At 45.2% G+C, this 14,502-nt stretch overlaps 1 protein-coding gene across 1 annotated transcript in view; it reads left to right on the top strand.

Annotated features, from left to right (window-relative positions):
• Positions 1 to 13,871, top strand: part of SARC_08699 (protein URA1) — a 17,271-nt gene extending 3,400 nt beyond the window's left edge. The window contains exons 8-29 of the mRNA XM_014297315.1: positions 116 to 376; positions 770 to 975; positions 1,295 to 1,408; positions 1,770 to 1,964; positions 2,179 to 2,414; positions 2,946 to 3,123; positions 3,900 to 4,061; positions 4,435 to 4,592; positions 4,870 to 5,132; positions 5,629 to 6,209; positions 6,677 to 6,952; positions 7,675 to 7,849; positions 8,257 to 8,378; positions 8,682 to 8,864; positions 9,008 to 9,248; positions 9,532 to 9,788; positions 10,041 to 10,361; positions 10,640 to 10,703; positions 10,957 to 11,264; positions 11,472 to 11,649; positions 12,162 to 12,308; positions 12,761 to 13,871. Coding sequence (XP_014152790.1) covers positions 116 to 376; positions 770 to 975; positions 1,295 to 1,408; positions 1,770 to 1,964; positions 2,179 to 2,414; positions 2,946 to 3,123; positions 3,900 to 4,061; positions 4,435 to 4,592; positions 4,870 to 5,132; positions 5,629 to 6,209; positions 6,677 to 6,952; positions 7,675 to 7,849; positions 8,257 to 8,378; positions 8,682 to 8,864; positions 9,008 to 9,248; positions 9,532 to 9,788; positions 10,041 to 10,361; positions 10,640 to 10,703; positions 10,957 to 11,264; positions 11,472 to 11,649; positions 12,162 to 12,308; positions 12,761 to 13,425 — 5,291 coding nt within the window. The 3' untranslated portion in view covers positions 13,426 to 13,871. The remainder of the gene's footprint in view (positions 1 to 115; positions 377 to 769; positions 976 to 1,294; positions 1,409 to 1,769; positions 1,965 to 2,178; positions 2,415 to 2,945; positions 3,124 to 3,899; positions 4,062 to 4,434; positions 4,593 to 4,869; positions 5,133 to 5,628; positions 6,210 to 6,676; positions 6,953 to 7,674; positions 7,850 to 8,256; positions 8,379 to 8,681; positions 8,865 to 9,007; positions 9,249 to 9,531; positions 9,789 to 10,040; positions 10,362 to 10,639; positions 10,704 to 10,956; positions 11,265 to 11,471; positions 11,650 to 12,161; positions 12,309 to 12,760) is intronic.
• The last annotated feature ends 631 nt before the right edge of the window (positions 13,872 to 14,502 follow it).

Genomic DNA, 14,502 nt, shown 5'->3' with positions numbered 1-14,502 from the left:
ATATATATATATGTATATATATATATTATTATTACTACTACTACACTCTCTTCGTTCTTACTATATATATATATATATATATATATATATATATATATATATATTTGTATTCAAGTACACCTTCGCTTCGTTTCCGTTACAGGTCTTTCCATCGGTCAGGCTGGTGAGTTCGACTACTCTGGTTCTCAGTGCATCAAAGCGCTGAAGGAGGAGGGTATCGAGACTGTCTTGATCAACTCGAACATTGCGACCAACCAAACGTCCAAGGGCCTGGCCGATAAGGTGTACTTCTTGCCTGTGACACCCGAGTATGTGCTGAAGGTGATCCGCGAGGAGAAGCCCGATGGTGTGCTAGTGACCTTCGGAGGCCAGACCGGTATGTGCGGTTGTTGGAACATATGCACGCGTAGATGTACATGTCCCAAATAGTCTCGTATGTGGATCGAGTAATGTCCCAGTATGTGGGAGTGACCACGTGCGCGCCCCTGTACGTACATTAAGGTGCAAGTATGTGTAGGAAGGACAATTGTTTATCGACCTAACGAGGCATTTAGTCGAGGTCTGCTTCTATCGTTACTTCATACAATGTAGCTTGTGTCTCTGCATTTCAGGAATAGCGTTCGATGGCGCGATCCTCGTACCATTGAACCTGGTCGAAATGGAGGTGTTTGTGCTGGTGGCAAACATGCATACTGAGATGCGTGTACTTGTTTATGTGTGTATATACGCTTTATCTGATCAATGTCTGCCCGTTCACCCCGTCACACAGCCCTCAACTGTGCGATTGCCATCCAGCAAGACCTGATTGATATGGGAGTGGCTGTGCTCGGGACACCCATCCCCACCATTGAAGATACAGAAGACAGAGAGCGTTTCAATGAGATTCTCGACTCTATTAACGAGAAGACAGCTGTTTCTATGGCAGCGGATAACACCAAAGATGCCATCAGGGGCGCTAACGAGATCGGATACCCGGTACGTATATGTAGAACTATACCTGTGTGGGTGTGCTTTTAATTTTGCCGCTGTTCGGGTGTATGTTGTACTGGATACTCTCATTTGTTGTTAATATGCCCAAGTATTCATTCATATGCAATGACTGTACATATATTGTGGTACATGCTACCTCTGTCTAGGGATATTAGGTCTAGATCTTCTTTATTATCATTTTTTGTTTCTCTTCGTGAAGTACATATCGTAGCATATATATTTGTCTATTTATCTATTTAGCTATTGGTCTATTTGTCTATTATATATATTTTTCTCATATTCAGTGATATTGTCCCTTTTTCAGGTTATTGTACGAGCAGCCTTCGCACTGGGTGGACTTGGCTCAGGGTTCGCCAACAATGACAAAGAGATGAGAGCTCTTGTGGACCAAGCACTCAACACATCCCCCCAAGTCCTGGTATGTTTGCATTTCGATCGAGTACCACGCGCCCGCCCACTCACTACCTGTCCATCAGAACATGTTGTTATGATTAAGTTTACATGGTGGGTCACGTCTCGCGTTGAAATAATCGTAACTGAAATCTAGGCGGCATATATATGGGCGTGTCTGCTGAGTGTACTTTAGATTGTGCTGTTTCTGATTGGGGCCTGGATAATGTGCATACCATTCAACATAGCGACACGCTCAATGTGCAGCAGAAGGTACTTTAATCCTAAGGCTACGGTCACTGAGATTGAACATTCCTGGCCACCTCCAATACTTTATAAATATTTTTGTGGCTAATTCCACATTCAAACGCTCACACGCGCCACTCCAGGTTGAACGATCTATGAAGGGCTGGAAGGAGGTTGAGTACGAGGTTGTGCGTGATTGCTACGATAACTGTATCACTGTCTGTAATATGGAGAACTTCGATCCCCTTGGTATCCACACCGGTGACAGTATTGTTGTGGCACCATCACAGACGCTTTCGGATGCAGAGTACAACATGCTCAGAGATACCGCCGTTAAGGTATGGGTGTACTGCACACCTAGATTAAGATATATATATATATATATATATAGAACCCGAGTGTATGTAGCTTTAATAGAGATGTGCCTGTGTTCGCTTGTATAATAATATTAGGTAGGTACATATTCTGTTTTACACTTTTGCTGCTATTGATCCATGAGTAGTCATCCTAGCCTTGTATGCTAACACCCTCCTACTTGTGCCACCAACACAGGTGATTCGACGTCTCGGTGTAGTCGGTGAGTGCAACATCCAGTACGCACTCAATCCCAACAACATGGAGTACTGTATCATCGAGGTCAATGCCCGTCTGTCTCGATCATCGGCCCTGGCGTCCAAGGCAACCGGGTATCCTTTGGCCTATGTTGCGGCTAAGCTTGCGCTCAACATACCCCTGCCTGAGATTCTCAACCAGGTCACCAAGAAGACCTGTGCTTGCTTCGAGCCTAGGTGAGTCTGTCTCGTAGGCTTAGTACACGTATCTCTGGCTTATGTATATCGTGTGCGTTCATGTTTGTATATATTAGGCGGATCAATTAAATGTATATATGTATGTATAGAATACACGTCTATTTTTGATGGCAGGTATCATATTTAACTGCTTTGTCAGATATATCAATTATATATACCATGTACGTTTTATCAGGCGTGTTAATTGTATATATAATATACATACATATATATATATATACATATATATATATATATATTATAGACTTTCATGTTTAATCACCTGCACCAGATGTACCTGGGTTTGTGTGCATGTGCCGGATATATATGTGGATATAATATACACACGCAGTCGTCATATCAATCTCATCCTCTGCTCACGTGGCGTGAAGTGCACACGCACACTACTGTACTGTGTTTTGTATACACCCCATATCATAGCAACTATCACAATCTTATAGTCATATACACCCATAATCTACCTACACTCGTAATTTACCTACTTACCAACTCCATCTCCATCTCCATCAGTCTGGACTACTGCGTGGTCAAGATACCCCGATGGGATCTGCGCAAGTTTGACCGAGTGTCGACCAAAGTGGGCAGTGCAATGAAGTCTGTGGGTGAGGTTATGAGCATTGCACGCACCTTCGAAGAGGCCATGCAGAAGGCCGTGCGCTGTGTAGACGATAGCATCCCCGGTTTCCAGGTAGGTATAAGCGAAGATAGGATAAATCTGTTGTATATTTGCATATTGTGATGGGGGGAAGGTAAGGAAAATCTTTGGAATATATGTGTGTATATTGTTGATGGAGAAGATAAGGCATATCTTCGATTTTGTGTATATTTTCAAAGGGGGGAAGATAAGACAAATCTTTGGTTATATTTGTGTGTGTTGTTAGTGGGGGATAATAAAACGAATCTATGGATAAATGCATGTGTATATTGTTAACGGGTGCAGTGGGGGATAAAAAAACGAATCTATGGATAAATGCATGTGTATATTGTTAACGGGTGCAGTGGGGATGACTATGTTTGTGATTGTGTTGTGCTGACGTATCGTGTGCGTTGCATGGCCGACAGCGTTGCCGATTCTTAATTCACGAAGAACAATGTTAAATCAATGCATATATGTATGTCAATCAATCTGTATCTATATGTGTATATTGTGAATGGGGGGTGCAATAGGGTTTGCTTTATATATATCTGTGTTGTGTTTGTATCCATTCCACGCGTTGTGCTCGTGGATAGTGAAGTCATATGCTGTAGGTTGTGTAGGCGGGTATACATGATTGTGTATAGACGAAGAAAATACTGTATCAGATACAAGCGTGTATCTGTGTAGGTGTAAATGAACGGCAGTTCGTGCACAGCACCTCTCCTCATTTCCTCGAGATCATGTTATTCATTTACGCAATGCGCATTCTCAGTGTGATATCTGGCCCACCATGTTCATACCTTCTTTCTGCATCCGATCAATATCAGGCGCCAACTGCCATGCTCGAGTCCTCCGATGAGGTGGTGGCCGATCTGCTTGAAAATGCCACAGATAAGCGCTTGTTCTATGTCGCTGTTGCCCTGGAGCGTGGTTGGACGGTAGACCGTGTCTGGGAGCTTACTAAGATCGACAAGTGGTTCCTTTCCAAGGTGTGTTGTAGATCAGTATGCCACGGAGTTGAGAAAGGTGCTTGGTATTATTTATTTTGTGTATGTGTATTTTATGGAATACTAAAAGGTCGACAGGTGGTTTCTTTGCAAGATGTGTTATAGATCAGCACTTAACGTATGCGTGATAGCATGTATGTGAATTGTGTTGAATATTACATTGACATTGCAGAACTCTATTTAAATAACACATTTATGAGTACGCCCAGATTTTGAGTGTAACAATAACTATAAGAACTTATCCGTAGTTAATAGCATAGTATTGCGATCATTTGCATACAGTCACAAGCCTCTATATATATATATATACGTATGCGCGTATAATAAAAAAATACTATATCTTGTCTCTTGTCAGCTCTCCAATATTGTGGTATACCGCAAACACCTGGAGAGAATTGGGGATGCCCCGAAGTTGACACATGCCAATGTTCTACGTGCCAAACAACTCGGTTTCAGTGATCGTCAGATCGCCGAGTACTGTTCCAGTACGGAAATGAACGTGCGCAAGATCAGGTATGTGTATGTCGGGGTAGTAAACGTACTCGCAAGTTGTAAATGTAAAAACCACGTATGTCAGTGTGGTTAGAGTCGAGTTCTTTAAATCAAATGTTGGCCAAATCGCTGTCTAAAGTATTAAACTGCATATGTATACGTTTACAATTGCTGCGATTTTCGGAACACTGACGCGTATAACGAATCTTGTTCCCAATCATATATTTGTATATGTATACGTTTACACGTACTATAAATCTCGGAACACTGACACCTGCGAGGAATCTGGCTACAACAGATCGTCTATGAAGATCATGCCCTGGATCAAGCAGATCGACACCGTCGCGGCCGAGTTCCCATGTGTCACCAACTACCTCTACAGCACCTACAACGCTTCCTACCATGACATCACCTTCAACGACCACGGTGTGATTATGCTGGGTAGTGGTGTGTACCGTATCGGCTCCAGTGTGGAGTTCGATTGGTGTGCCGTAAGTGCCATCAAAGCGCTCAGAGCCGAGGGCCTCAAGACCATCATGCTGAACTACAACCCCGAGACAGGTGAGCGAATGCGACGAGAGGTTATAGACTCTGCACGCGTGAACTGTGCCTGTACATGATCCGTCGTCCCTGTAGTACAGCTGCGTGCGCTGGTCGACTCAGGCCTGTAGCATTTATCCTGTGTGTTGCATGTTTCCACAGGCATGAAGTGGTAGTAAGGGTGTATTTGTGTTTGGCTGGTGTTATGGATGCTTGACCTGGTAGCAGGTGTAGCATGTGTGTATGTGTGTTTGGTGTATGTTTTAGCTGTTCCTGAACGCCACTAGTGCGTTGGTACGAAGGACCAACAACACCGTCCTGGTTGATCTCATCCGGAGAAGATATCATATAAGCTGTTGCAAAACTGTTCAGTTTGTACATATGAACATACATTCTACCCCAAGCAATAAAATCGCAAGCCTTACACACACAACCCTCTTACCACCCTAACCAACACAACTTACTTACCCCCCTAATCAACATCACTTACTGGCCTCCCAAACCCACCCACACGCAGTGTCCACTGATTTTGACGAAGTCGATCGCCTGTACTTCGGAAACATCTCTGTGGAGACTGTTGTAGACATCTACGAGATGGAAAGCAGTGCCGGTGTGTTCATCTCCATGGGTGGCCAGGCGCCTAACAACATCGCCATGACCCTACACCGCAACGGCGTTAAGATCTTCGGTACCTCCCCGACCCAGATCGACCAGGCCGAGAATCGATACAAGTTCAGTCGGCTGCTGGATAGTATGGGCGTGGATCAGCCCCGCTGGAGAGAGTTGACCAGTCTGGACGAAGCGGCCAGCTTCTGCAACGAAGTGTCGTTCCCAGTGCTGGTACGCCCGTCGTACGTGCTGTCGGGTGCAGCCATGAACGTAGTGCACACCCACGACGACCTGCAGGAATACCTGGGCCAGGCCGCGGAGGTGTCTCGCGAGCATCCCGTGGTGATTAGCAAGTTCATTGAGAACGCGAAGGAGATTGAGATGGATGCCGTAGCCAAGGACGGTGAGCTGATCATGCACGTGATCAGCGAGCACGTCGAGAATGCCGGGGTGCACTCGGGAGATGCGACGTTGATCCAGCCGCCCCAGGTACGCGTAGAGTGTCGATAGAGCGTCGCAGAAGGCCTTGTGAACATGCATTGCATTGCATCACAGACGTTTATTTATAGGTTTTATTTCTGTGAGAAGTGTTATCTGTGTGATATGTGCGTATGTACTGAAGGGCATGCAACGGCCGCGGTGGCATAGGATATGGAGTGGATTGTGCACGTGAGTTTAGGAATCAGGGGGTTTAGGAGAGTTCATACCAAGTGTGCGTGTGATTCTACTAGTCCACCCTAGTTGACCATTTGATACACACACCCTCTGGAATCGTAACAATCCCCGTTATTGGTACACGTCCACTTCAAAATCACATCCGTATCTCTCAACCCCATAATATAATCAACACCTCAAACTCCCATGTACCGCATACAAGTACGCTGCAAAATCATACCCTCCTCTCTCAAACCCTTAATCAAAACAAACACCTCACACTCATCTACCACACCTATCAGGATCTGGACGAGAAGACCATGAGCCGTATCGTCGCTGCCACCGCAGCCATTGCCCAGGGCCTACGGGTAACGGGACCCATGAACATCCAGTTCATTGCCAAAGACCAGACCATCAAGGTCATTGAGTGCAATGTGCGTGCCTCGCGGTCGTTCCCCTTTGTGTCCAAGACATTGGGTGTGAACCTGATTGAGATGGCGACGCTTGCAATGATTGGCAAGGATGTCGTGCCGTACCCCAACGCTGGCCGACCCAAATTGGACTACTGCTGTATCAAGGTGTGTGTTTGGTTTGGGTGTACACATTTATCACGGTTCTTTCACTTTTTATCGAATGCACGTGTGAAGACGTGTTAAACCCTAAAACATCCGAGTTATATTCGAAGGTAGCCACTGTTGCAATAATTATGTATGCATGCGTGTATGCAGGCGTGTGATCTGTACTCGTGGTGCTATGTGGTGCAACTTAGCGGACGAGATTGCTTGTTTACCTGACATGATATTCGGCCATTGTTACCTACATACATGAGTTCATATATACCTACATACTATGAGTTCATATATACTTACATACTATGAGTTCATATATACCTGCATACTATGAGTTCATATATAACTACATACTGAGTTCTTATATAACTACATTTTATGAGTTCATATATACCTTCATACTATGAGTTCATATATACCTTGTACTATGAGTTCATATATACCGACATATTATGAGTTCATATATACATACATGCTATGAGTTCATGTATATACCTACATGCTATGAGTTCATGTATATACCTACATACTATGAGTTCATATATAACTGCATACAGAGTTCATATATACCTACATACTATGAGTTCATATATACCTACATACTATGAGTTCATATATACCTACATACTATGAGTTCATATATACTTACCTACTATGAGTTCATATATGCATCTACATACAATGATTCCCTAACCTCCAAACTGACTCATCTGCCCGCATTTCCACCACAGGTGCCCCAATTCTCCTTCAACCGATTGAGCGGTGCTGATCCCATTATGGGCGTTGAAATGGCGTCAACCGGAGAGATTGGTTGCTTTGGCCGCAACAAGCATGAGGCGTACCTGAAGGGTCTGACCGCGGTGGGGTTCAAGATCCCCAAAGTCAAGAACGTCCTGCTATCCATCGGTTAGTCTTTTTGCACGTGAAATAATTAGCTGTTCATGGACTTGGTGTGTGTTTTTAATTTGGATCTCAGTGTTTTTTTAAGTAGTGAACTAGTGTATGTGTCTATTTAGTAGTGAATTTATATACGTGTTAATGTATGTATGCATATACTTCGTTCTGCATGAGTACGGTATCTCAGATAATACTCCACGTGCAAGCAACGGTCGGGTGGGTATTGGGACAGGAACCTCTAGTATTTCTTCTTGTGCATACATTGCATGGGTGGATATTGAGACGGGAACCTCTTGTAGTTCTTCTTGTGCATACATTGCATGGTGGATATTGGGACAGGAACCTCTAGTAGTTCTTTTTGTGCTTACATCGCATAGGCATATGACTGAGCCAATCCTTGTACCTGTCCATTGTAGGTTCTTTCCAGGAAAAGAACGAGTTCCTGCCTTGTGTGCGCGAGCTTGTGGAGACTGGATGGACCATCTACGCCTCTCCCGGAACGGGTGACTTCTTGACTGAGCACGGTATCACAGTCAAGGTCAGTATACATTTATATTTATTTGTTTATGTACTTATTTATATGTGGGTTATGTGTATATATCCTACCTGTGTAGATAGTCGCCAAAGTTCATTCTGTATCAATTAGCGTCTGTCGTACAGTTCTCATGTGAATTGGTGTGGATAGGCGCTGATATTTATATATCCACGTACTAGCTTCTGTTTGTGCATGTCTTTACACATTCTTCGGGTCATTGCGATTGTGGAGAATATGTACCAGTATTTCTAACACCTCACCAATTACTTATTCATATTTTGGACCACATTTGCCCCCGTTACACAGGTTTTGGACCACATCTTCGGGGAGTTTGAGCACCAGGAGAAGGAGGAGTTCTCCATCTCGCACTACTTGCGCGAGAGCAAGATTGGCCTGTACGTCTGTCTACCCTCACGTAACAAGTACCGTCGTCCTGCTTCGTACATTTCGCGTGGATACACTACCCGTCGTATGGCTGTCGACTTCCAGGTAGGTAACACACACTTGTATATATATATATACATATAGCTGAATAATACTATTACATGAAGCAGAAATATAGAAACTTGATAAGTTTAAACTGGGATATTAAGGTCTCTCTCTCATACTCGGTACGTCCTACCTATCCCCAGGTCCCCTTGATCACGAACATCAAGTGTGCCAAGCTGTTTGTAGACGCCATCTACAAGTACCCCAACATCGCCGACCTTCCTCTAGGGGCGCATGATGTGATCTCATCGCTAGACGTTAAGTCTCTGCCTGGACTCGTGGATGTGGCTGTGCAACCAGAGACGCTTAACAAGGAGGCTCTGACGTCTCTGACCAAGAAGTGTCTGGCCGCTGGTATAACCCTGCCATGCTTCGCCGCGTCAGGTATGGCGAGGATACTCGAGCGTAGAGTTCGATGGGTGAAGATTTGTTGTGATATATGTGATATAGTATATGGACCTTTGTAAGTAAGTGTGTATGTATGTATGTGTGTGTGTACGTATGCATGTATAGGCACTACCACTTTTAAGCAGAAATTGCAACTGGTATAACTCCGCCGTGATTTGTCTGGAATGTTTGCATGCGTGTTTCTATGCTACTTCGATCACTGACTCGCTCACATACACACGTCCAGCCCTCACACGTACACACATTTCATACCCCTCAGGTAACACCTCATCGGTCGTCACCGCGCCTGCGTTCACGGACTTTGCCCTGGCCACGACCAACATCGAGGACCTAGGTGCAGATATGGGAGCAAACGCACTCTTTATCCAGCAAGAGAATGTGAATGTTCCTGAACTGTTCACTGGCTTGGCCGATGTACCGGCCGACGTGGCGCTGATCTCCAACGCGAGTGGTAACACCCTGGCGTCGCTGCTGTTTATCAGTCAGATGCAAGGCCGCGCGGTGCATTTCTCTCAGGTGTGTGTATGCATGTGTGCGTAGTGTGTGTGTGTATGCATTTCTCTCAGGTGCGTAGTATGTGTGTGTGTATGCATGTGTGCGTAATGAAGCTCGTAGTTGCGCATACGTGTGCATGTACGTCAATAGGTCCATGCCAACCAAACCACACTTGCGTTCGCAATGCTTTCGCCCCTTTTCACACACTTTGCACACACCGTACTCACTCCCCTTCACACACACACACACACATATATATATATATATATACAGGTATCTCGTGCGGACGACCTCAACCTCATCGCCGCCGCCAAGGACAACATGTGTCCCGTCACCTGCGACGTCAATCCATTGCTGCTGTCTCTATCGGCCCAGGACTTCGAGGCCACCACCGGCTCTACACCCACTCTGCTGAACTACTTGGCCAGTAAGAAGGCGTGTGCGGGTACATGGGCGGATGTGGATACCATCAAGAGTAACCTACATCTTGTGGACGCGTTCTCGGCGGGTCAGTGCACCGATCACCTATCAGAGGTGGTTGTGGCCGCGCTTACGGCGGTTAAGAATGGACTGTTGACCATCGAGGAATTCCAGGTGTGTGTGTTTGTTCATGGTCACATACATGTATGTATTTAGATATATTGTGTATGTATGTATGTATGAGATTGATTAGAATATGTATATATTGTTAAAAGAGCACTTCTGTGCCTTGTGGTAGCTAGTATCCATTCCGCATACACTCTGAATCGTACGGTATATACTGATACGAAGGTGCAAGAGTTACATGTTTGTCTTGTGCGTAACCCGGGCATGTATAAACTTTTATATTATATGCTAATTTCCGTATAATTTTCTGTCCACACATCCTGCAGGTCAAGTACTCTGAGATGCCCCGACGCATCCTTCGCCTTGCCCCCGCAACACCAGCCATTTCAGGTGTGTACTCTGGAGCTTAAATGAATACATTTATATTATTTTATTATATTATATTATATATAAATAGAGTGGCTGTCTACTTATGAATAGTATGAACACGCCAAGCATCTGTTGCACCACGTCGCCTATTGGAGTTTCTTGTTCTATTTATAATCTAATCGTGCTTCATATGGATAAGCACCCTTCCAGCAGGGGGTTCGCCCTATCACTTGTACTAAGATATGACAATCACACACATATATACACCCCACAGCGGAAATTGCAGTAGACAGCGAGAACTCCGTCGCCACCTCTGGTATCTTCTCCGACCGCAAGACCTTTGGTCGCGTGCGAGCAGTCAAGCTCAACAACTCGATAATCGCTGAACGGAACGAGGTCGTAGGCCAACCCACTGGTATCTACCGCGTTGCTATGGCAACCGGGGCAGCCGGAGTGGCGCTGAACGTATCGGCCGCTACGCCTGGACCGGCACCTACACCTAAGTTGGTGACAGAGAGCTTCCCTAGTGCATTTATGGCGGAAGCGGAGAGTCCCAGTGTTGGAGGTCGTTCCCTGAGCCAGGTAACTATGATGTGTCGATGTATAGTAGCATACAGATACACGTAGGGTGTAGTATCCTTCACGTCCCAGACATTTTCAATCAGGGTGTGTCCCTACAGTTTTAGGATACTTCTTATGTTGATTTCTCAGCTTGCTTTCGCCCACACACCAGAAAATTACTTCACATACTGCCACTGGTGACTTACTCGAATTTTCTACACCCCTCAGTACACCCCCAACATGACCCCCAAGACCATTGCCGCATCGTCAACGCCCGCTATGACAGCGCTAGCGCACTCTACGGCGTCGCTCAAGCACTGTCTGAGCATCAACCAATTCGACCGAAAGTATCTGCATAACCTGTTCCAGGTGGCATCCGATATGCGTGTCATGGTCGAGCGTACAGGTAGGCATATATATATATATATGGCGGTTGTTGTCTGCGAAATTTTGTTCGTGGGTGAATTTTACCTACTCTCTTCACACGTGTTATCGCTCGGTCTCTGTTTCAGCCGCAACGTTTGGCCTTATGTTTGTGCAAATACGTGCTGTGTGGCATCGGATCTGTGTATTAAGGCAAATCAAGGTGTGTGTTTTGTTAAATCAGATATCATAATTAATCCTGTCATACAATGGTCATGTTACTTAAATGTATAGTGTATATAGCATATAGTCAGCTGACAAATAAGGAAGTAAGCCAGTGAGAGTTCAATACACAGACCTGATCAGAGTTCATATATGCTGATACCTGTACCTTGAGGCTTTTCCTTAGTGTTCTACAAGATTATCCCTACCGCCACAAGGATATTCCTATCTCTACGAGATTATCCCTACCTTCACGTGTACCCGCTTGTAAATAGGTAGCTAATCAATCACTTTGCGCCTATTCGATTTTGTATATCTCTACACTACTTACAGGCAAAATTGATCTGCTCAGCGGAAAGGTGCTGGCCTGTGTGTTCTACGAGGCATCCACTCGCACCAGCACATCGTTCCAGACTGCCATGCTTCGCCTGGGTGGTCAGGTCGTCAACGTCGACTCCACTTCATCGTCAGTGACTAAGGGTATGTATATTTATATATGTTGCGTGTTTGTATATGTTGTGTGTTACTATGTGTTTATGCTTGGAAGAGAGATACATATGCTATTCACAGTATAGTCCCTTATGTCAGTCTTATTTTAGTGATCTCTTCTTTTTCTTCTTTTTTTTCGCGCGATGTACGACGTATTTATCATTTGATCTGATTGTTTTCGTTTGTTTTTGAATTATATTCACTGTGTTTTTTTTTGGTATTCTGAAAGTACTTCTTAGATATTGTTCCCAAGACCTACATCATAGAGGTCGTCCATTCACTAGCTCGCACACACACACAGGCGCAGAACCCTATCTATACTTCAGTATATTCTACAGTACAAATCTCGGTCTTTGTTCGTACAAACGTGTACACTAGTTTCCCGATGTACTCATACTCACCCTACCACACATACCCCCGCCCCCTCCCCCTCTAACCTACAGGCGAGAGTCTCGAGGACACCATCAGATGTCTGGAGTGCTACGCCGATGCTATCGTACTGCGTCACCCTACCAAGGGAACGGCTGACGTCGCCGCCTCTGTGGCCTCAGTGCCCGTCATCAACGCCGGTGACGGTATCGGCGAGCACCCCACACAGGCTCTGTTGGACCTCTACACCATCCGCGAGGAACTGGGTACCATCAACGGCCTGACTATCGCGGTTATCGGTGATCTCAAGCACGGACGCACCACGCACTCGCTGGTCAAGCTGCTGTGCCACTACCAGGTGAATTTTATCTTTGTGGCTGAGGAGTCTCTGGCTATGCCCGAGTACGTGCTGGATGCGGTCCGAGCGGCCGGCAAGAAGTACACGGTCACCAACGACCTGCAACAGATCCACCAGGCCGATGTGTGGTACCAGACACGCATCCAGAAGGAGCGGTTCAACAGTGTGAGTGACTACGAGGCGTGTAAGGGCAGGTTTACGATCAGTGCGCAGACGCTGCGTATTGCCAAGGAGAAGATGTGCATCCTGCACCCCCTACCACGAGTGGACGAGATCACGCCCGAGGTGGACTACGACCCGCGTGCGGCGTACTTCCGGCAGATGAAGTACGGGCTGTACGTGCGTATGGCTCTGCTGGCTGTGACGATGGCTCAGATGTAAGGCATTAGCTTGGCATGCTCGCGAGTGTCGTTGACGAGTGCACGGTGCTCTGTTGACGTACACACACGTGTACACAGGGTAAGGGTGGCGTGAAGTGGTAGCTGAATATGATAGGCACCACTGGGCAGGCGTGCTTGTCAAACTTGGTCGGACACTCGAGCTGCCGGCGCAGCTAAACCCCCAAGAACTTAATACATAGCATGATACACATGCATACAGGTACAAGTTTCATAGTTATTTGTACTGCAATTTAGAATCGGCCTAACAAGGGCTTGTAGAAAAGGAGCGATGAGCGATGTCCGTGACCGCTCGGAATCCGTTGAATGAGAAATATAGTGTTAGAAATCTTCTGTGATAGTCTCACGATAATGTACATAAGGTGACAGAGACGTACATCTAAAACGTTTACGATATGGTTGATCTTTAATAAATCAAATACTGTCAAACTTATGGTTTTTGCTGAATTTGTAGATATATAAACCTCCTGAGGATGCATATCATAGTAAAAAGCTACAAGATCGATATCTGAACAAACTAGTGTAGCTGCGTACACCACTAACTTACCCTCCCCCCCCCCCCTTTTTTTTCTGGTGGCAGCCATGGCTAACCTATATAAAACCTATTAGCTAGACACGCTCAAATTTCGGGCTATCAAATGCCGATTTCTATTCCTAATTATCTGCCCAATTGACAATGCTAATTGGAGAGGGGGTAGTTAGTGCAGTACAGAGCTACACTCCCAATTAATTTTTGGCGTTGGTACTATGTGATCTTATGTTTCAGTCTCTTCGGATTCAAGGCGGATGTGAACATTCAAACGCTTTTTAGAACGGTCCAGGTACAGTAAAAGAATCAATTATCGTGCACGTTTGAAACTTCATTATCCATTATGTACAAATATATTTTATCAGGTATAGAAACTATTTATTATTTTATAAGTATACGTGAATCATCGTTATTAGATCCGACCATGGGGTCTGTGATTATCAGCCCGTTTAATGTTGTCAAATATATGCTTCTAATGACACCAACGAGTCGATGTAGGCCCGTATTTTTGCCTATACTCGTCAGCATGAT

The sequence above is a fragment of the Sphaeroforma arctica genome, assembly GCF_001186125.1.
Source record: "Sphaeroforma arctica JP610 unplaced genomic scaffold supercont1.807, whole genome shotgun sequence".
Classification (NCBI taxonomy): domain Eukaryota; class Ichthyosporea; order Ichthyophonida; genus Sphaeroforma; species Sphaeroforma arctica.
The sequence above is the reverse complement of the archived record's forward strand: the minus strand, read 5'-3'. Positions and strand labels throughout refer to the sequence as shown.